At 49.3% G+C, this 22,999-nt stretch overlaps 1 protein-coding gene across 10 annotated transcripts in view; it reads left to right on the top strand.

Annotated features, from left to right (window-relative positions):
* CLEC16A (C-type lectin domain containing 16A) overlaps positions 1 to 22,999 on the top strand; it is a 237,361-nt gene that overhangs the window by 191,377 nt on the left and 22,985 nt on the right. For 2 of the 10 annotated variants that reach the window (XM_055365306.2, XM_055365305.2), the window contains exon 22: positions 21,000 to 21,148. The exons of 5 other annotated variants lie outside the window; for them this stretch is intronic. In XM_055365306.2, coding sequence (XP_055221281.1) covers positions 21,000 to 21,013 — 14 coding nt within the window. In that variant the 3' untranslated portion in view covers positions 21,014 to 21,148. Of the gene's footprint in view, positions 1 to 13,779; positions 14,210 to 20,473; positions 20,583 to 20,665; positions 20,774 to 20,999; positions 21,149 to 22,999 lie in introns of those variants that run through there. 3 more of the 10 variants (XM_055365303.2, XM_055365304.2, XM_055365299.2) reach the window with 3 other exon arrangements.

Here is a 22,999-nt window from a genome sequence, read left to right on the forward strand (position 1 = left end):
AAAGAGTATAGGCCCAAGTGCCAGCCTTCCACCTCCACGGGAAAATTGTTAGGTGGCCTTGACCCATTTGGTTCACCTTGTTGGATCTCAGTTTATTCATATAAGAAACAGGGATGATGCTCAACAATGTGAGTGGACTTAACAACTGAACTGTACTCTTACTAATGGCTCAGATGGTAGATTTTGTTATGTGTACCACAACCGAAAAACAAAAAATGGGATAAAAGTGTCACCTCAGTAGGCTCTTGTGACATAAAATGAGTTCATTCACCTAAGTGCCCAGAACAATGCCTAACACATATAAAACGTGCAGCAAAGGTTAACTGCTCTTGCCATTTTGTTGTTGTTGTTGTTGTTGTTTGTTAAGGGCTGAGCCTTGGGACCCCAGAAAATAGGTTCCTTTTCTACACATTAATCAATTAGCACGAACAAAATTACAAATGCAGTAGTCCTTCTGCTGTCAATAACAGAGACATGCTGCAGTGGCACAGAGTTGCTCTTTCACAAAGACTTTCTCTGGGTGTTGGTAAAACACCGGGGTGTAATAGAGCAGGCAGAATTTTCCTCCTCACACAGAAGAGATCCTGTAATCTGCCTGAGGCCCCACAGCTCTCAGAGGCTGAGCCAGGGCTGGAGAAGAGCACAAATTGGGCCTCCAGCCCAGCACACATCCTGTCCCCTGGGGTGCTGACTGCCATCATTGGCACTGCGCCCACCTGAGCCAGGCAGTCCCCCTGGAGCCTCACAACAGCTCTGGGAAGCTAGTGTCATTCCTCAGTGCCCAGTGTTACCAGCTCACAAGTGGCCAGCCAGGGCTCCCTGCTTTCCACTCCATGAACCGCCATGCCCTCCGTTCTGAAGCATATTCAGAGGCAGAACACCTGGAAATCAGGTGTGCTTTGGGAACCCCACATACTCTTGCTGTATTCTACTCCATCGTGTGAACCAAGAGCACAGAAGTCATCAGAGAGCATGACTTGCATCTGTGTCTCAAGTCTGTATCTAAAGGAGAGGTCCATAAAATCACCCAAGGAAACATCCTAAGCCATTTCTGTTGGTGTTTTTTTTTTTTTGCTTCTGAATCATTTGTTTTATCAACCGCAAGTTCTCATTAACAGACAAGTGATAGCAGATGCCAAGGTGTGAAGGCCCCTTTATGGCAGAAAACCGAGAAACGAAAAATTCCTAGCCCTTAATTCTGTATGTAAGTTGATAAAAGTCCATCTTGATTTGATTTTTGCCTTAAACTCTCTCTGACTAGCTCAAAGACAACCCCCTGGAACAAGGTTTGGGAACCACTTCCCCACTTCCCAAGAATTAGAGTGCCTTTGGGATCCAAGAAAATGAAATGCCAGCTGGGCGCGGTGGCTCACACCTTTAATCCCAGCACTTTGGGAGGCCGAGGCGAGTGGATCACCTGAGGTCAGGAGTTCCAGACTAGCTGGGTGACAGAGCGAGACTCCATCTAAAAAAAAAAAAAAGTGAAATGCCAACATGGTGAAATCCCATCTCTACTAAAAATACAAAAAGTAGCCAGGCGTGATGGTGTGTGCCTGTAGTCCCAGCTACTCAGGAGGCTGAGGCAGGAGAATTGCTTGAACCTGGCAGGTGGAGGTTGCAGTGAACCAAGATCGCACCACTACACTCCAGCCTGGGTAACAGAGCGAGACTCCCTCTCAAAAAAAAGCGAAATGCAAGTAAGCAGTATTGCCGAGTGCACAGTTGGTGGGAAGGAGAGTTAGTTCGTGAGGACCCACTAAGAATGGGAAAAACCAACTGAATCAAAAGGCAGAGATGCAGCAATAATGGTGCCTCAGAGACAGGCAGAAGCCATTTGATTTTCCACGTGGCCCTTTCCTTCATGCTGCTGATGGCCTCTTCAAAGCACGGCAGCTCCTGGGGGCCAGGGTACGGGACTGCCTGGTGGAGAAGAATTGGGGTAGGGAAAGAATTGGCATTTTTTAAAGGAACTTTTACAATTCCAAGGAAGTGACATGACAAACATGTTGACGAGGGTCAGGAAAAGGAAGGTTGGCTGAGCAAGCGTTTACTAAGGCCCTTGATGAATCAAATAAACACTGCACAGGGCTTACAGAGAAGCCTGGGGTCCGGGAGGGACTGTGAGCAAGTCTTGCCGGCTAGTGAGGCTCTGTGGTGCTTCTGGCAGGGCACTTGCGAAGGTGTGGCTGCAGGGTAGGGATGAACAGAGAGCTGGGAAGCTCAGCAGGGCCCGATGGCAAAGCGCTTTGTGAGCTTGCCACATGGTTCGAATTTTATCCTAGAAGCAGCAGGAAGACATTGAAGGTTCTAAGACAGATCAGGGGACATGGGTGGCAAAAAGGACTTGGGTTTTAATTGACTGGAGTTGGGAAGGGCAGAGGAGAAGGGTGGAGTGGGAGGGCCACAAGACACACTCTGGCCCCTTCGCTGCATGCTCACAGCTGTGCGTCAGGTGATGCCCGTGGGCGGATGAGAAAAGTCCCACAGGCCGGGGTGCAGCCTTCCTTACCTTTCTCTGGCCATTTGCCACTGTACTTGTACTATAGGATTATATTGCTTTTTTCAAAAAACCTAAATGACCACTGTTTTCACTCAACAGCGTATCCTGGAGTGTTTTTCATTTTAGTTCGCAGGCGCACCCTCATTCGATTTTGACTGCTGCGATCATCTGGTCAACCACTGTTCATTGAGCCAGTCCCCTACTGATGGATGTTTAGGTGGTGGCCAATTTTTTGTCCTTTAACAAATAATAGGCATCTCCAAGTGCCCTTGCGCAAGGGTTTCCTCAGGGTAAATAACCATGAAGTGAAAACAGAAATAGCTAGGCTGAGAAACTAACAGGATTTGGTGACCAATTTGACTGAGGGAGTGGGAAGCCACAGAGCTAGCTTAAGGCAAAATCTTAAGAAGGCTTGATTTCCCTCCCCGAATGTTCTCCGTGCACTTAGCTAGCAAGGGCATCTCGATGACCCCAGCTTCTGACCCAACAGTCCTTGTGTGTCTTGTGGGTCTTGTTCTGTCCAGAAGGCCTTCGGGAGTTGTGGTGACTAGAAAGGTCCCCGGGAACTGGTGGGGGTCTCCGGGGTGGCCCACTCATAGCTTGGCTTGTCATCTCAGACAGAACCTCCAAGCTTGGCATGACGGAGACACCAGTGGGTTCTGTTCCCACCTCCTGGCACTTCTGCTGAGGTTACAGCTTTCTACACTTCTTTTCTCTCTATAACCAGAATCCCATGACTAAAATACAGTTTTCTTTATTTGCAGCCGTCCAGCCATGGCATTTAGTATAAATGTGCTTTTCTCCAAAAACACACACAGTATTATTTTTTTAACATCTCAAATTCCCAAAGGGCCAAAAGTCAATATTATCCCAGTGTGATAGGAATGGCTGTTTTGCAACATCTCTTCACACTTAAACAGCCTGCTTCCTGAAGCCTCAGAGTAATCACAAAAACACATTCCAAAACCCATCAGCCTGGCTGCTAGATTGTTTTACTGTCTCTGTCACTCCCTGCTGTGAGCTCAGTCCTTGAAAGTCGCCTCCTCAGTTTCCATGTTGAGGGTGAGAAATTCACAGCGTGATTTGGGGAGCAGATGCTTCAACTGTATGAACTGCAAAGTTTGGACTGTGAAGTGCAGTGACTCCTCTGAAAATATTTGTTAGCTGGTAAAATTCAGGCTCATGGCATATGTGGTCTACTTCTAGCCTTACAGACTTATTTAAGGTCCCAGGATAAAAATCCTATTTATTGAATGCCAACTATGTGCTAGGCACTGGGCTAGGTGCTTTACACAAAATAAGGAGATAAGTATGTAAATAATGTATAAAGTTATTAGCCCTACTTTTATAGCTGGGGCAAGCAAGAGTCAGAAAGCAAGGTCCCCTGCCCGGAGTCTCAAAGTTCATCCCTGGAGAGGGTGCCTGCTTCTTCTACCTCTTCTACCGGCTTCCTGAGAACAAAAGTTATCTCTTGTCCTTTGTTCTTTCTTTTCCTGCTAAGTTGATTTGAAGGCTCTGCAGAGCTTCTGGGGTAACCTATGTGCCCTTTTGTTGTGGCTTTCTGAGCGCGATGACCTCACCGGCCCACAGCTGGGTCTCCGGTGCTGGGTTCCAGGCACACTCCAGCCTCCTGGCTCACGGATGTCCTGTTGAACCTCACGGATGGCCGGGTGGCAGGAAGAGGCAGTGTGGATGGAATGACCCTTCCTCAAAAACCCCCACCACCGCTCTTAGTAACCCGGAAAATGCTCTGAAATAGTTGACATTTACAAAGTGTTGGGCATTTGGGGAGAAAAACGTTCTTTTTTGGCCAGATTTCCAGCATGAAGCCCAAGGGAAATGTCCACGGGCTCAGCACAGTGGTCTAGCATCTCAAAGCAGTGCTTGGCCTGGTGGAGGCCATGGCTTTCCCATCCTGCCCTCTCTCCACGTCCAGCAAAGAACAAATGCAGAATCTGGCCTGTCCTCCTGTCCCCACCATGTCCCACAGAGTGGCCCTTTGTGCTGACCCAACACGAAGCACCTGAAAGGCTTGCTCAAGCTGCCGGACTTGAGCAGCTTGAAAGCCACCATCATCAGTGCACCTGCTGTGCGCAGGTGTAAGCCATTGTGTTGTTTAAACTGTGCCACAGCCCTGCCGAGGAAGCCATTGCAATCAAGAGGCTAGGGCCACACACCCTGGAGCCAGACCCCCCAGGTTCAAATCCACACCTACCCCTAGACAACTATGTGATGTCAGGAAGTTCTGTGAAGCTCCTGAGCCTCTGTGTCCCCTTCTTTCAAATGGGGCTGATGATAGGACCTGCCTCACACAGCAGGAGCTTAGCTGGGCCAGCATTTTACATGTGAGTGCTTCACATTATCGTAGTGTCATAATGGCCACTGCTGTTGAGGAGGGAGCCAGGGCTCAGAGGGATAGAGCTGCCTGCCCAAGGTCGCAAGCTCAGGGGTGGCAAGCCAGCACTCCCAGCTTCATGGCCCTGGCTGGAGTCACTTGCAGAGCAGTTGGCCTGGCTCCTCCAGGCTTTTCCGTAGGGTCTTCCCAAGTATTCTAGCCAGTGCTTTTGGGCTCTGCCAGCCATATGGGCAGCACCAGGCAGGTAGAGTTCTGAGCACCTGCCCTTTTGGAGCCACCATGGAAGGCACCATCTCTGGCATGGTTCCTTCTTCCAGCCAGTGCACACCAAGTGCCTCCTGCAACCCGTCCTAGGCCCCCGTGCAGAGGACAGCTCACTCACAGGAGGCAGACATGGAAAAGGATGACCATGGGGCCAGGGGGATACCCGAAGTGGTGGGGGCCTCAACAGGGCAAGTCACCCAGAGGGTTCATGCCGCCAGAGCATGGGATGTGGGGGGCACTGGGTTGTCGGGGACCGTGGGGGATCTGGAGGGGTGCAAGGAGACTTGTGAGTTTCATTCTGCGTGCCCTGGGAGGCCTCGGGGCCCCGAAGCAGGGAAGTGGCTGGACCTGACGCATGTCTGTCCAAGCTCCTTGCACGTACCGTGTGGGAAGTGGATTGGAGACAGCAGTGAGGGGCCACTGGGGTCCCACCAGAAACCAGGGCAGCTGGGTGAGGGACGGTATGGGATGTGGGAGGTGCCCTTGGCTAGCATGGTCAGTGATGGCGGTGGGGACAGCGTGCCTGGTTATGACAGATCTGCTCCTGAGAACGGCGCTGCCTCTGCACATCGTGTAGCAGCTTGGGACAGGCAAAGCATTTCCCATTTGTGATCTCAGTAACCGCAGAGCGTAGTGAGGTGGGAGAGGCTTGAGAGGTGAGCTGACCAGCGCAGGTCACACAACAGGAAGCAGTAGTGTGCTTTGCACTTGGCCCCCGCACTGTCCTGAGGTTGAAAGGTTTAAATGACTCGGGCACTGGGGATGTCTGACAGAGCATTCTGTGAGACTCATCGAGCTGCCAGCACTGGGCTAAGTATCTCCACAGCCCAGGTTCACAGCAAGGAGGGAGGAAGATGTGGTTACTCTCCCTACTTACCGGGGTGGGAGGCTGAGGCCCAGAGAGGTGAGGTAACTTGCCCGAAGTCACTCAGTGGTAGGTGGTGTTGCTGAAACCCACTGCTAGGCCATCGGACCCCCACGGTCTGCTCAGTGCAGTGTCCAGGGATCCTCCTCAGGGCCCGGGAACCTGACAAAATTCTTGGCCTTGCCCTGGGGGAGCTGTAGTTGGAAGCTGGGGGCACTGTGATCATACCTGCAGCCTCACATGCGTGGCTCCTGGGCACGCCTGTCAGAACGCTGTGATCAAGCAGGCCTGGAGATGCCTGTGCTTGGCCCTTGGCACTAAGCAGCTGTCTAGGCTTCATGAGCCAAGTGGCGTTTGCCCGATAGGTGTGATGTGTCAACAGCTTTTTCTCCTGCTTTTCACAGCCCCGGCTGGCTCTGAGCTGGAACTCTTTTAAAAATCATAATAAGGCACTGACCTGCAGTGGTACACACTGGTGCAGCCCAGGCACAGGAGCCTCTGCAGTGGAGATTTAAGGTCTGCTGGTCAGGAGCAAATTTAGAATCTTTCTGGAAGGTTCTGGGTCTGGCCAAGAGTGTAGTTAAGCCCTTCAGTGATGTGAGTTTGGGACTTCTTTAGCTTATTGTCTTCATGGATCTACAGAGGTAGGCTTCTGAGGAAAGCAGTGGCTTGTCTTTTTATTCATTCCTTTTTCCAGTAAACTTTTTTATTTTTTTGGAGACAGAGTCTTGCTCTATCACCCAGGCTGGAGTGCAGTGGCACAATCTCAGCTCACTGCAACCTCCGCCCCCCTGGTTCAAGTGATTCTCCTGCCTCAGCCTTCCAAGTAGCTGAGATTACAGGCGCCTGCCACCACGCCCAGCTAATTTTTGTATTTTTAGTAGAAATGGAGTTTCACCATGTTGGCCAGGCTGGTCTCGAACTTCTGACTTCAGGTGATCCACCCGGCCTTGGCCTCCCAAAGTGCAGGGATTACAGGCATGACCCACTGTGCCCGGCCTATCCAGTAAACATTTATTGAGCACCTACTGTGTGCCACGCCCTGTGCTTGGGGTTGGTGACCTGGTGAGCTTGCAGTCTTGTGAGAGTGACAGACAGCATTCAACTAATCACACCCATGACTAATGCATTTATAATACAGAGCCTGGCTGGTCTAGTAGGGTTGGGGAAGACATCTTTGAGCAGGTGAGTGGGCAGATATTATGCCAGTCCTCGATTGACCTCAGTAGGGATGGCACCAGGTTCCAGAGGCTGAAGAAGAGACCTGGTGCCAGCAAATGAGACATAGGGTTCATCAAGGAGTTAATGTACAGGGTCAGTCCAGTGGCAGCAGGCTGGATGGGAAAACCACGGCCGCTTGTACAAACCATGCCACTTATATAGAAGTTTCCCTTAGCACCCTCCCCCTAGCAACCTCTACCTGGCAACCTTCATTTAACCTAAAACAAAGGGCTTAAGTGAAGCTACTGCTGTCAGCTGCATCTGCCGTCCAGCAGATCGTGGGAGTGTTCCTCAGAGCAGACGGGATAGGGAATAGCATGTGCGGGGGCGCCCAGGGTGAGGGCAGAGTAGGCTCCCCTGGGTCCCCATCGATGTAACACCTTCTGCACTTGAAGCTGTTAAAGGCATCTTCCATTCGTTCATTAGCTCATCGTCAGAACCTCCCTGGGGAAAGGTAGGCATATGTTCATTTTGCAGTTGAGGTTTTCTGAGGCTCAGGGTGGTTAAGTAACTTACCTGGAGTTGCACAGCTAGTGCACAGCAAAGCCAGTGTCCTATCCTGGCTTGGCCTGACCCTGGCCTCCTGCTCTGTGTTCTCATTTTTTATTCTTATTCCCTATCCTGTGTTGTTACTGATAAGGCTCAGAGCCCTGCCAGAAGGATCAGAACCCCATAACTATCAAGCCCATTGGAGGATAATTCTAAGTCATTGACCTTAAATCTGCAAACCCAGAACCTTGCCTTGAGAGTGCCTCCTAGCCCTGTCGTTCGGCACTTTCTCAGAATACTACTAGGCTGGTCATCTCCCAAGCTACCTTATCCACCTTAGAGTGAATACATCTCTGAAACTTGGTAGGGAACTGCACCCAAATGAGCAAATCATGCTATCCCAGGAGAGCAAGGGGCTGAGTGAACATCCATCCTCTTGGGGCGTCCCTGCAGCCCGCAGCTGGACAGCGGCCTCAGTCTCCTGTTGCCAGGGGTGACGAGGCCTGCTCAGCTCAGCATAGCCCTTGGGTCAGCTCTTTGCTCCTCCAGGCAGACAGCTGTGTTCGTTCTCCGTCCTGTACCTCCACAACTTCTGTGGGACAGCCGACTAGATGATCAGGAAGCCACTCAACTGGAACCTCACAGTGGCAAAGAAAAGCCACCCTCCCCTCAGCTGAGAGGGACCTACAGGCAGCCCTAACAGTGCCTAGGTGCCCAGAGGCATGGTTCTTTTGGAAGTACGGAGCCCTCATGCCTGTAGGATCTTCCCCAGCTTGAGGCCCACGCCTGAGCCAGCCCAGCCCTGTGGTCCTCGGCCCTAGCTGTGCCTTTTTAAAATCACCTTGAAAGCTTTTAGAAAAGCCCAACGTCCAGGCCTAACCCAGTTAAGTCACAGTGAAGAGAGGGCCGTTGGTGACATTCTCTTCTGTAGGAGCAGTGGCTCTAGCGTGCTTGGGGTAGGAGGGATTCTGGGTATAGGAGTGGGATGTTTCGTGCGCTGGGCCCAGTTTCAGGAGAGGCCAGTTCCACAAAGCTTGTCATGCCTTGGGGGACGGCTGTGCTAAGAACTGGGAAGTGGGTTCTGGATGGCCCTGCCCTCATGGAGTTCATGGTGTCCTGGGGCTAACTCACTTTTGTACCACACCTAGAGCAGGGAAGGCTCTGGAAGGAAGTCTTAGAGGATGAGCTAGGTTTCACGTGGTGCATCCTGGCAGGGGGAATGAGCGGGCTGTGAAAACCACCATGTGCACATGGGTCCTGCAGGCAGCCTGAGGATAGGGGTCAGCAGGAGATAAAGCCACGTGGGAATGGCCCCTGCTCCCGATTGCCTGTCCTGGACTTGGTTGGAGGGCCCAGGGAATAGCTGATGGGCTTCAAGCAGAGGGCAAAGGTCCCACTCTACTCCGACCACACACAGCCCTTGGAGCGGGAAAACAGTCACTGACGGGGCCGGCCTTAGGGCGGGCTACCCGTGTGGCCCGATGACCCACACTTAGCTGGAAGGAAGAGGCAGCCAACAACACTTCCTTGAGTCAGACAGCTGGAGCCCAAATCCACCCATTAGTCCAGGACCAAAGCCAATGTCATCTGCGGCCTTTCCCACTCCTGCATCCAGTCACTCCCCAAGCCTGTCCGCTCTACCTGGGAGATGCAGTCATGACAAGGGCTTCTCACCACCACACCTGTCTCCTGGGCAAAGGGCTGGGTAACTTCTTTAAGCAGCAGAGAGTCAGGCTTTTAGGGCCATGTGGTCTCTGTCGCAACAAGCCTCTCCCATTGCAGCCAAAGCAGCTGTAGAGCATACGTCACCGAGTGGGTGGGGCTGTGCCCCCATCAGTCTTCACTGGCAGGACAGCAGGTGGCTGGATTTGGCCTGCAGGGCATTGTGTGCTGACTCCTGACCTTGGCCAAGCCTGGGCCAGTGGCTTTAAAGTCAGCCGCACTGTTTCTCTCCTTGCCCTCTATGGTCCATTCTTAGCACCAAAGATCCTTTCAGGGTGTGAGTCGGGTCAAGTGTCTCCTCTACTTAGATTCTTCGCTGGCTCCCATCACTCAGATGAAAGCCAGAGTCCTCACAGTAGCCCCAGGTTTTACACAGTTTGGTCCCTCTGCACTTACTGACACTAACCTCACCCCCGCCATGGTCCCCTTGGCCCACTTCAAGGCAACTTAAGGGGCCTCTCCTCAGCCTTGAGCTTGCTTGGTATGCTCCTATTTGGAGGGCCCTGACCTGGGTGGCCTCTGTTTGGAGAAGTCGCCCTGGGTACCTATGTGGCTCTGTCCTTGCTTCCTTCAGATGATTCTTCAGACCTCACCATCTCAGAAGGTCTTCCCAGATATTCTATGTAGTGGCAACCCTGTCCCCACTCCCAGCACTCCAGGGGTCTCTACTCTGCTCATTCCTTCAGAGCACTCAACCTCTCCTGACATTTTCTACTCCTTGACTGGCCCTGCCCTGTCCCATCCCATTATCAAACTGTAAGCTCCAGGAAAACAGGCACTGTGTTTTGTTTACAGCTGAATTTCCAAGTCCTGGGCTATACCAGACATATAGGTAGTGCTTGGTAAGTACTGGATAAATGGATGGATGGATGGATATTTGGATATAGAGGGATGAATGAATAAATAGATGAATATAGAGGATGGATAAATGGGTAAAGGGATAGATGGATGAATGGATGTAGAGGGAGGGAGGGAGGGATGGGTGTAGAAGGATGGATGGGTATAGAAGGATGGAGGTGGAGGGAGAGGGGATGGATGGATATAGAGGGATTGATGGATGGGTAGAGAGGGATGGATGGGTAGGTGGATTGATTGGTGTACAGGGATAGATAGAAGCCTGGACAGATAGATGGATTGGCAGATGGGTAAATGGGTAGGTGGCTGCTGGGTGGATAGACGGATAGATATACAGGAATGGATGGGTGGATGGACGGATGGGAGGGAGGGAGGGAGGGAGAGAGGGATGGATGGATGGTGGAGCCAACAGATCTTTAATCCCCCCTTCTGTGTGCTAAACATTGTTCACTGGGGACTCAGAGGTTAGTCAAACAAAACACATCAGCCCCTTTGGAGCTCATGGGCACTGTGGACACCTTAGATAGTCTGGAACTTCCCACCATGTTTGGTGCCCTCAGGGAACTGGCAGATGCTGAGTTAATGTCCAGTAAGGGGATCTGACCCAGACCAGGTGTCTGGGAAGGCTTCTCTGAGGAAAGGATGTTGACCTGGGAGGAGGAGGTAGAGGAAGAGCGCCGAGAACCTTGTGTCCCAGACAGGGGCTGCCATAGACAGGAGAGCATTGATGTCTCAGCCCACAGGCTACTCAATCCCCAAGGAATGAATATGTTGCTGCCCGTGTGACACCTGGCAACAGTTTGGCTAGGCACAGAATTCCCCTTTGTCATCAATTTCCACCCTGGCCAGATAAGGGGAGCTGAGACCCCAGTCCTGTATCCCAGGTAGATATTCAGCCCAGCATGCCCTGCAGTGGCCCTGACTACTCGCATCATTAGCACAAAAGGAGGAATTTGACCTGGGATATTTTCCTGTGATGAATTCTTTGGAAAGGGAAAGTTCTTGGACTTGGGCCTGATTTGAAGATGAAATGTTTTGAGCCACGTGCAAGAGAATGGCCGACAGAACCTGGAGGGCAAGGTTCTCTGAAGGCGAGGTTCCAGGTTGTTCTGCAGAGCAGGGTTAGGAGTAAAGTATTTGTAATCCCCTGCTGCAAGCTCTACTCAGAACTTCTTAGGTAGGGGATGAAAATGTTCTAAATTGATTGTGGAGGTGGTTGCACAACTCTGTGAATACACTTAAAGTCCATGAATTGTACACTTTAAATGGATTCATTGTACAGTATGTGAATTCTATCTCAATGAAACTGTTGTATTAAAAAATACAGCTCTCAACTTGTCACACTGTCACAAAGCTGTCATCCGACAGCACATAAAGACCAGATTATCTCATTTGTGTCCCATTTTGATCATAAAATAGTTCAATTTATGTAACATTTTCCTAAAAGCAGTCCAAATGTAAAAAAAGAAATTGGAACCTGCAACACATTCCGGAATAATTTGGAAACCTTGATGCAATCCAGACTCACCTGGCACCCTTTCTCTTCCCTAAAACGTGCCTTTTTTCCATTTCTTTTTGACTTTGAGAAAAAAACTCTGTTCTTACTGGTAAAATAGCCTCCTGTTCCCTTTTTTTTCCTGTAAATTATGAGATAAGTTTGCATTTCATACCTTTCCAGAAATCTCTGGTGATTGTGGTCTGACCTCAGATTCATGATTTCTGGGAAAGAAAGAATTAGAATCACTGCTGTGAACATTAGAAGTGCGGTGAGTAGTTCGTGTTGTGGATTTGAGATGGAAAACAGGTAACCAGTACCTGTTTGTTGCTCCGGAACTTATTTCCTGGTGCTGCTAGATGGTATGCCGGCAACTACGTCCAACTCATGCCAATGACTTTTTAAAATGTCATCTCAAATGCCACACATTATGCCTTGGATGTAGTTAGGGCTAGTTGTGGCCTTTTTGTATGGTAGAAACCTCCACCTCCTGGTGGAGGAGGTCTGGAGGCACTAGAACTTGACAATACAGGTACTGTTTATTGAGCAATTACTGCATATCAGACACTGTGCCAAGCAAGGTTGTGTGTACTCTTCTCACTTAATCCTCACAATGACGTATGACATAGGGATTATTTCCCCCATATTATGCCAGGGAAATGGAGGCTCAAGGCTACAATTTCCATTACACAGCCAGTCAGCATCAGGGCTGTGGCTTGAACCCATGTCTGTCTGCCCCCAAAGCCCACCCTCTTAGCTTATATTATGCGCCTCCATTTCCCTGTCCATACCCCAGCCTTTAGACTCCCAGGCCAGTGCTCCATCCCCTGTATGGCCAGGAAAGCACAGCCATCTTGTAGGACCAGGAGCAGCTCAAATAATGAGCCAACACCTGGCACCCTTTCTCCGAGCACAGCGATGCACCAGAATGCTCTCCCTCCTGTGACAGGTGATGTGCGCTTCAGCTCGGGCCCAGAAGAGCCACAGAAGAGAAGCTCCAGCAGTTCTGTGTAGGAGGCAGGATGTACTTCTATCCATAGAAGAGCTCTCATGATTATTTATTAATTGTGAAAGGGAAGAAAAAACTAATAGAGTTTCCCGGAAAGGGATAAAAGTTCAATATGATAAACTCCCAAAAAGCAATCAAAGGCCAAAGAGGGCAGAAAAATAAAGGACAGGGAGAAAGAGAGATGGTGAATCAAAGTGGCCAGTATGTTAGCAGAGGCCAGGGGAGGGGCCAGGCTTCACAGCCAGGGAGGTGTGGGGCCGTCGGAGCACAAGTCACCAGTGGTGGTGAGTCAGGCAGGCAGCGGGACTTGACCCCATGGGGTCACTGAGGCCCTGGGGATGAGCTGATAACAGGAATGGATGGAACCAGTCAGCTGTTTTGCTATTACTGCAGACCCGTTGTATTAATTTTTGTGCATTAATACATGAACATAGAATATTATAAATGAAAACTGAGAAGCTACAGGAAGAAGAAATCACAATCCTATCAACCCAGAAGAAAGCATTGTTAATATTTCTGTTTACTTTCCACTTCTGTCTTCCCTGTTTTGTCTCTTTCTCTCATTAAAAAAAAAAAAATACATGAGTTAATCGTTGATTTTTGAAAAAATCAGGCTGGGCACAGTGGCTCATGCCTGTAATCTCAACACTTTGGGAGGCTGAGGCAGGCAGATTGCATGAGCTCAAGAGTTCAAGACCAGCCTGAGCAACATGGCAAAACCCCATGTCCACTAAAAATATAAATAGCCGGGCGTGATGGTGCCCACCGGTAATCCCAGCTACTTGGGAGGCTGAGACATGAGAATGGCTTGAACCTGGGAGGCAGAGGTTGCAGTGAGCCAAGATCTCACCAGTTCACTCCAGCCTGGGTGACAAAGTGAGACTATGTCTTAAAAAAAAAAAAAAAAAATTGCAACATTGCAGGTGCGACTTAAGACCCCATCAGTTACCACCCTTCCTCAGACATCCCTCAGTCATCATTTGCCTTATTTTTATTTTTCCAGACCCTTCTCTGTGCAGTTGCATTTCATACATGTGCCCAGAGCTGATGAACAGAACAGAGCCACCACCCCTTCTCTGCAATTCTGAAACCCAAACAGCTCTGAAAATCAAAATATTTTTCCTAACTCGTATGATGGCAAAACCAAAACCTGCCTTCAGGTATTTATGGGCGGGTTTATTAGAGTCATTGATGCCAGTAATTGTGAGTTTATGTTTTCGTTTCTGCAAAAATTCACTGTTTGGTTTTAGCTGCTCACGACCCAGCTGACAGTGTAACATAATACCTATGTGTGCCCTACATGGCCTTTTACCTCCTAAAGATTCTAAATTCCAAGACATATCTGGCCACAGAGGTTTAGGATAAGGAGTTATGTATGGATCTGTAATTGTGTTAAGGTTTGGGCTTCCCTTAAATAAAATCATAATTCTGTATACCCTGCTGCACCTTGCTCTTTTCAGACACCACTGTAAATCAGGAATCTGTGTTAGCACTTACAGATTTCACACATTCCTTTTCATGGCTGCATAGTATTTCAAACTTGGCTACTTGCGTTTCTTAGGCTGAGTGATTCAGTCATCCTAGTCTTTTTCTATCCCAGGCAGCGTTGCAGTGGGCATCCTTGGGCACACCTCTCTCTGTGTGCATGTGCAGTACAAGAAGCAGAACTGCCGAGTCACAAGGTTTTGTTTTCACAACATTGCCATCATGTCAGAAGCGCTTCCCTGTACTGTAAAATGCCTCTTCTAAACTTCATTCTTGATGACTGCATAATGGTCCATTGTCTGAGTGTTAGTTTCCTGAGGTGGCCATAACAAAGTCCCACAAACTGGGTGGCATAAACAGCAGAAATTGATTGTCTCACAGGTCTGGAGGGTAGAAGTACAAAATCAAGGTATTGGCAGGGCTGGTTTCCTCTGAGGGGTGTGAGGAGGACTCTGGTCCAGGCCTCCCTCCTTGGCTTCTGGTGTTTTGCTGGCAATCTTTGCTACTTTTTGGATCATAGAAGTATCACCCCAGTCTTGCCTTCATCTTCACGTGATGTTCTACCCGTGTGAAAATCTGCGTCCAAATTTTCATTTTTTAGGAGACACAGTCATATTGGATTAGGACCAAACCTAATGACCTCATCTTAACTAATTGCGTCTGTAAAATGACCCCATTTCCAAACGAGGTCACATTCTGAGTCTGAGGTACTAGAGGTTAGGACTTCAACCTAAGAATTTGAAGGGGACACAGTGAAACACAAAACAGTCTGAATTTGCCAGATTTTACTTAATCCGCTTATACTGGCCACTTACGTTGTTTCTACTACCTTATGAAGCACCCTATGACAAACATCCTTATTCAGAAATCTTGGTCTACATTTCCAATTATTCCTCCAGAAACCATTCCTTAGAGTCAGGGGGACTGTCCATTTGTCAGGCTCTGGGTGGCACCTTGCCAAATTGCCTTCCAGAAAGCAGAGTAGGGGGATGCCCACCTGGTCACACCTGGGCCCTTGTCTTCATTCACCTGGGCTCTCAGATGACTCCTGCCCAGTGCTCCAGGCTGAAGTCCTCTGCACATATGTGTGCGCCTCTGCCAGCATGTGCACAGGCATTGTTTCTATCAAGTCACTTTTTTATTTCTCATTCCTGCCAAAAAGAGAGAGAGTCTATGGGTTAATAGCAAAGTAGAAACCGTAGCTCAAAATGTCTGTTTAGGGCATGTACTCTTGCATCTGTATAGATGAATAGAGATTTCAGAAATACTGGGCCCTCTGGGCCTCAGGCATTAAATCAGTCAGTGCAATTTCACTCACAGGGCAGCTTGCCAAGGGAGCCCAGGAGAGAGTAGCGAGTTCTCTGATTTAGTTCAGTCCGTTAAGCTCATGGCAGCCTGCACCAGCTCACTGTTGCAAAAGGCAATCAAATAATGAGTACTCAGCCACTTTCGGGGGGCGGGGGCCGGCTGGGGAAGGGGCTCTCTGGAGCCGTTCAAATGGAGCCAACTTTTGATAGCTTTATAGGGTAGTTCTGAGAGCTGGAGACGGGTGAGGAACCCGGGAAGTGAGAGCTTAATTAACGGAACTACAGAGAATGAGGCAGCAAAGGAATCTCTCAGAGAACCAGGGGGTTTTGTGTGTATGATGAGCAAAAGGATAGAACTAGGTGCTTGAGTACTGCCAGCTAGGAACCAGCATTGAACAGCAGATGCCTAACTCAGCACAGCAAGGGCCAGCTTAGCACAGAGACCAGAGAGCAGGATGCGCGGAAGGATAAATTTAGCCTGCATTTCAGGGGAAAACATCGATCTCAAATGTAGTGCTGTCTTTTAAAAGAAAGTGGAAGCCTTAGGCCGGTCATCTGGGACAATTTCACTTGAACAGCTAAAAGCCCAGGAAAAACGAATGCTCATAACCAACTCATGCTGCTAGCACACCCACAAGATCTTCCCTCTGCAGGAGGGCGGCTGGTGTCTGCATGGGTCTGACAGATGGTCCACCCTGCTACCCTTATCTGTTCCCAAGAAAAGGTGCTGCCTTGTTTTCTGGAGAGATTTGGGGTTTCTATTTCTGATCCCAAATGTTCATCTTCATGAGGAATGACGGGAGGCCCAAGCTCTGTGTTTGCTCAGCTGCTGGTCCAGGACATTGACATCTGGTGGGTTGCACCTGTCAGAGCAGGGCCAGTGCCAATCCCCTCTGTTGTCTAGAAGCTGAGCAAAAGACATCAGTTACTGGTGTCTGTAGATAGGGTTGTTTTGTTTGTTTTTAACCAGGTCCCCTGTAGCATTCACACAGCATCCTGAGCATTGTTTCTACCTGGTCAAAGCTAAGGGCACCACTGTGGTCCCAAACAATAGAGCACCTGTCCTAATGACGTTCCCACAATCTCGCCAGTCAGTTGGTGACGGCATCTTTCCTCCAGCCTCCCTCTGACACTGCTCTCCTGTGTGAAAGGGGAAGAAAGTCCAGTCTGTCAATATTTGGGGCACTAATCATCTGCGTTCGGGCGCCAGGGGTCATTGAAAGGCTAAGACGCTTCCAGGAATTCATAGCTCTAAAACCGTGGGGCTGACTGGAAAGGATCTCCAGCAAGGGTATGAAGAAAGAAACCCAAATCTCCAGTCCACCCCCACCCCGCAGCCTCTGAGCATTGTCCATTGTGTCTTGGGTTCTTCGGAAGAAATGAAGTCAATGCACATAGTGATGTGGGCCCAAGTTAATAATAAATGTAGAGGAAGGAGAAAGGATGTTCAATATTTAAACATTTCAGAGCGCTGTGTTTGTTTGCCAGTTACTGCCCTCTGCCTGCTTCCTGGATGGGTTCTGTAAAACGGAGCCTTCCTTCCCCAACTCTGCAATTGGCATCTGACACCAGCGATTTACATAGAAAGGGAAATGGTGCCTTTTCTAGGTAGTCCCCACGCCAGCAGGACTCCTTCTCGTTTTCTGTTGCCTTTCTTGAAGGAAGAGGATGACAACATAGAAACTAAGGTTTTTATGACCCCTGGAGCACTTGTGAGGAGTTGACAGCTTTAGGGTCATGTCCAGAGTTGTCTTAATTTTCCCAGATTTGCTTCTTTGAAACTGTCTCATATTTTAACATAAATGTTGTGCTTTGGTTCTTACCTCTAACAGATTAAAAAGGCTAAACAATGAAACATACAGTTGTGTTTAAGAAACGTCGCTCTAAGTATACATACTAGATAAGTTCCTTAAAAGTTGCCTGTAATGCAGAATTCTGTGAATCAATTCCTCTTTTCTTCTTGACGCACATTATAGAAAAGGAAAAGCATTCTTTCTGGGGGAGGGAAAAACATCTGACCCCAAGACATAATAAAATCATGCTTAAGAATACAGTAAACTTTAAAGTCTCTTAGTTAAAGGAAATCAATACTTTTATGATGAAATATTAATAATACTAAAAAAAAAAGTCAAAACTACAAATGCAGAATAGCCAGGGTGATTTTTAATGTTGGACACATTAGCTTAGCATTTGTAAGGAGGAACAAAGGGAAAAGAGAGCAACCTAGCCCATTTGAGAAGCCCTTCCGGTTCCTGATAAGTCCCCTTTTTGTGGGTTTTCTGTCAAGAAGACACACACCTCCCCATAAGTGCCAACCTTATTTCTAAGCATTTTGTTGAAGCTACCGATTTTGGAAATGAAAGGATGAATGTAGCTGGAGAGAGGAACACACATAGGTGTGTACACATGCACACTCCTGCACACAGATGTGCAGACAGGGCAAAGAGAAATGGAGAATTGGGGAAAGCCATTTATTTGTTTGAATACACTGCTGGCTGTTCCCTCCATCCCCATCCTCCATGAATTATTCTGGTAGGGATCTTTAAGAGGGATGGACTTAGAGTAGATTGAACCATATGAAATGGCTGTTTCTGTAGGTCAAGTTAGTTGAATATTGGCAGTTGCATATGGTTCAAGCTCATCCATTCAACTCTCTATCAAAGAAATGCAAATAGAATAGTCATGTGTCTTGAATGCAATGTAACATGAGGTTTTTAAGAATCTAGATGAAAATAACTTCATTTTTCTTGTAAACGATTTTCATATAAATCCCTTAAACCTAGATATTTAAAGTTCCTTTAGAAAGGCTCTCTCGTGTCTCACTTTGTTAACTCCTAAAACCTTCAGTCGTAACAGCTAATGTGAGGAAGACTTTTGTTTTGTGTCACGTTCTTTTCTCCAAAGAGCTGGGCCATTTCTTTTGCTACATACCCCTTTGTCTAAAGACACTTACGAAAATGAAAATCCCAGGACAGGCGTGGGGGCTCACATCTGTAATCCCAGCACTTTGGGAGGCTGAGGTGGGCGGATCACCTGAGGTCAGGAGTTCAAGACCAGCCTGACCAACATGGTGAAACCCCATTTCTACTAAAAATACAAAAAAATTAGCCAGGTGTGGTGGCAGTTGCCTATAATCCCAGCTACTTGGGAGGCTGAGGTAAGAGAATCACTTAAACCTGGGAGTCGGAGGTTGTAGTGAGCTGAGATCGTGCCATTGCACTCCAGTCTGGGCAACAGAGCGGGACTCCATCTCAAAAATAAATAAATAAATAAAACCCACCGCTACAAAAAACAGAAAAATTACCCAGGTGTGGTGGTGTGCACCTGTAGTCCCAGCTACACTGGAGGCTGAGGTGGGAGGATCACCTGAGCCTGGCGAGGTCAAGAGGCTGCAGTGAGCCAGGATCATGCCACTGCACTCCAGGCTTGGTGACAGAGTGAGACCCTGTCTCCAAAAAAAGAGAAGAAAATCCCAGTTATTGCCTCATTGGGCCCAAGTTCCAGGCACCATAAATTCCAGCCGAGGAATCAAAACAGCTAGTGCTACCTGAACATTTAGATTGCATTAATGCTTTCATCTTCACGAACCCTGTAAGGTGTGGTGGTGTCACTCTGCTTTAGAGTGACAACAGTGCTTTAGAGGACACAGGCTCATGGGGTAAACAGGTCCCCTGCTGTCACATGCCCAGAGCCACGGCACTCTCCTCACCACCGTATCCTGTAGCCAGAGTAAAAGTGACAGGCCTAAAGCCAAGGAGCTGCTCTTCAGGTTTCTCCCCTGCAGATAGCAGAAGGCTCGTGTCCAGCCGTCCGGTTAGCCATGTCCCACAGGTCTGCCAGGGCAGACGTCAACAGAGCCCTGTCCACTTAACAACCTCAGCTGCGGGTTTTTGAAGCTTGTTCTGTGCTGATATCCATCACGGCCTTTCTGTGGCTCCGCACATACTCCCTGATTCTATCTGACTCACATAGTTCCAGATAGTATCTTCAGTTCTTGTTGTAGATGATGTGTCATAGAACGTCGTCAGCCATCGGTCTGGCCTAGCCCCAGTCTGTTAAAACACACGGTAGGAGAGACTTTGGTGAGGTGGCCCAGCTGCAGAAGTTAACCACCCCACCCTGCAAAATCAGAGTCCTGGCGAACACAAGCAAATGGAATGGGTCCACAGGCATGCTGCTCTCTGCCTTGGGTGCATACTAAGTATGTGTCAACTGCACATGCGTTTTGCAGAGAATCAAGACTAATTCCCTGGCCCCTTTGTACAGTGCCACTACCTAGAACACACGGAGCAGGCCAAACATGTCAGTGTAGGATACACACTGTACGGCCTCCCTGCTTCTGGCCAAAAAGGTCAAAATAGGGCTGATGGGATAAGAGACTTGCTGGGGAAGAATCTGGCACTCCTGGCCGGGCATGGTGGCTCATGCCTGTAATCTCAGCACTTTGGGAGGCCAAGGCGGCTGGATCACCTGAGGTCAGGAGTTTGAGACCAGCCTAGCCAACATGGTGAAACCCATCTCTACTAAAACTACAAAAACAAAAAAAATTAGTGGAGCATGGTGGCGCACACCTGCAGTCCCAGCTACTTGGGAGGCTGAGGCAGGAGAATCACTTGAATGCGGGAGGCAGAGGTTGCTCTGAGCCAGGATTGTGCCACTGCACTCCAGCCTGGGTGACAGAGTGAGACTCCATCTCAAAAAAAAAAAAAAACAAAAAAACACAACTAATCTGCCACTCCTTGGCCAGCCAGAACCTTGGGGGGCCATCCTTTGCAAGCAGGGCCATAGTGACCCACCCTGCTCCTGGTGCATTCCTGATTCTGCTCCAGCTGGGGTCAGTGAGCGCCTGTGCCTGGGAGTCTCCTGGGCGCTGTCTAACCCGCCTTCCTCCTGCTGCCATTTCAGCCCTGCTGACTGCCGCAGTAGAGAGGCAGCCCAGATGGCCGCTCCCAAGCTTGCTAGTGCCTTGGCTGACAGACTGTTGTGGAGCTCTTTGCTTGCTAATTTACAGACGGTAATACCAGTGGAAGAGGGCAGGGGCTGGGCGAGGCAGGGACTGGGTCCTTGGGAATCAAGCCCAGCCCTGGCGACCTTCAGTTCTAGAAATCCAAAGCAAGGTTGCACCACTGCGAGAGATTCCAAGATCTGGTCCACCTGTGTCCCCCATGTGCCAGCCAACCCTCTGTGGCCTGGATAGGTGCTCATGTAAGATGCACGTATTCCTCACATTCACACAGCCCAAATGCCCGCCCCCCCCCACCCACCCCCTGCCGGTAGCAAAAGGGGCATTAGACTTGGCACTTCCCGTGGGTGGCAGCCCTCACAGGCAGACCTTCACCCGACAGCAAAAACATTTCTAAGGGCACAATTAGGACAGAAATGACACAGAGAGAAAGCAAGATACTGAAAGACCATTTTTTCTTTTCTGCAGGTTTTCGAGGATAGTGTTTAAAATCTGAGAGGATTTATCCATGGATAAAGAGCTATAGGCTAAAAGACTCTGCAAGTTCCCAGCTATTTTTATATGTTGGACATGTTATCCCTTGAAAAGCAATCAGAAATAAAAAGTCTTTAAGCATTGTGAGGTGCAGCCTAGTCAGTGATCAGTGATGTGGGGGTCGCCCATGGTGGCAGCTCAGGCTTGGCCCAGGGAGGCCATAGGAACGTCCCTTCCCCAGGTGCCTGATGTGTAGACCTGCGCCCTGGGCTGGACAGGAAGTGGCTTCTTCAGCACCAGTGCACAGGAAGAAAACCAGATATCACCATTTGGGGGCAAGTCCTTCATTGCCCCGAAAGCACAGAGTTTTGTGCACTGAAACAGTAAATCATCTGAGACTTATTAAAGGGATACTGAAAAGGGGTCTCTGTGCATATTCCTGAAGCTTTCCCAAACTTCAGGGTCCTAGCAGTGAGGGAGGGAACTTCTGGGGCCCCCCAAGGCTCCTGCAGGCCCTTGGAGTCACTGCCATCTGAACCCTGCCCACATGTCAGTGAATGCTTTTGTTTCTCTTTTGTTTTTGTGTAGATTCCTAAGAGGAGTCCCGGGCAAGGACCCAGGCCTCACCTGGCCCATGTGGGTGCGCTGTTGCTAGACTTGAATCTGAACCCTGCTTCCTCAGCCCCCAACACGTGCTCTTTGAGCAGCCATGGGTAGTTTGGGCCCTGTGCCCTGTCTTCCTAAGGTGGCTTTCCTAGGGTAGCCCCCCACTGAGTAGCTCCTAGCCCCCGCCTGCCCTCGGGTATTGCTGTCATCTTGCCAGGGTGTAGGATCCAGAGCTGCTTCTTGAGTCAGAAGCACGAACAAGAAGGTTCTATGTCACCTGCCGATCTTTCTAGTAAGCCGCAGTCTGTCCAGAGCCACCAGCAGCTGAAGTCCCAGACTTAGTCACCTCCCAGCCCCCCATCTCTCGCCCCAGGGACCTGGCAGGCTGCACTGGGAGGTGAAAGGGCAGATCCAAGGAAGGAGCCGGCGAGGGGAGAAATAAGGCCATGCACACTTGCTGTCTTCAGTTTGTGTGCGAGGTCACAGGGCCGATGGATTTTTTTTACTGTTTCCCAGCATCGTGTTGGGTGGTGAGAAAATATGAACACTGCATCGTCAGAAACCTGAGCCACAGCCTCGGAGTGAATTTGCTAATGAAAGGCAAGCTCAGGGCACCCACGCCTCATGGTCCTCATTCACGGCAGAGACTGTGGAAAATGCACAGGTTGCTTCTCCCGAATCAGCCCTCAGCGGGTTTTATGTTATGCTTTGCAATCTGCAACAACCATAAATAAGTGTAGGTTTTTCTTAGGGCAGGCAGCTCTCCTGTCCAAATCTTAGAGCTTTTTCCTAAAAGAGGTCTATTGAAAACTGGACTTCTTTGACACACCTCTAACTGAAATTTGAATGTCTTAGTCTCATAACCTCAGACTCATAAGCCCCCCATCTCCAGAGTTTGGTCAAGGAGGCCCCAAGGTGTGACAGACACCCTGGGGTTAAAAACAGAGGCTGGAGACCAGTAGCAGTGGCTCACACCTGTAATCCCAGGACTTTGGGAGGCCGAGGGAAGAGGATCACTTTAGGTCAGGAGTTCGAGGCCAGCCTGGCCAACATGGTGACCCATCTCTACTAAAAATACAAAAATTAGCTGAGCATGGTGGTGCATGCCTGTAGTCCCAGCTACTCGGGAGACTTAGGCAGGAGAATTGCTTGAACCTGGGAGGCGGAGGTTACAGGGAGCCAAGATCGTGCCACTGCACTCTAGCCTGGGTGACAGAGTGAGACTCCCGCTCAGGGGGGAAAAAAAAAAAAAAAAAAAAAACAAAGGCTGGAGACCCCTCTGGTTGCATACAAACGGCTCACAAGATAGATGGCCTGGCTTCGCTGGCTTGGGGTTACCCACTTCTTAATTTTCAAAAGAACTATGAATGAAGCTGTCAACGTTTTCA

The sequence above is a fragment of the Gorilla gorilla genome, chromosome 18, assembly GCF_029281585.2.
Source record: "Gorilla gorilla gorilla isolate KB3781 chromosome 18, NHGRI_mGorGor1-v2.1_pri, whole genome shotgun sequence".
Lineage (NCBI taxonomy): Eukaryota > Metazoa > Chordata > Mammalia > Primates > Hominidae > Gorilla > Gorilla gorilla.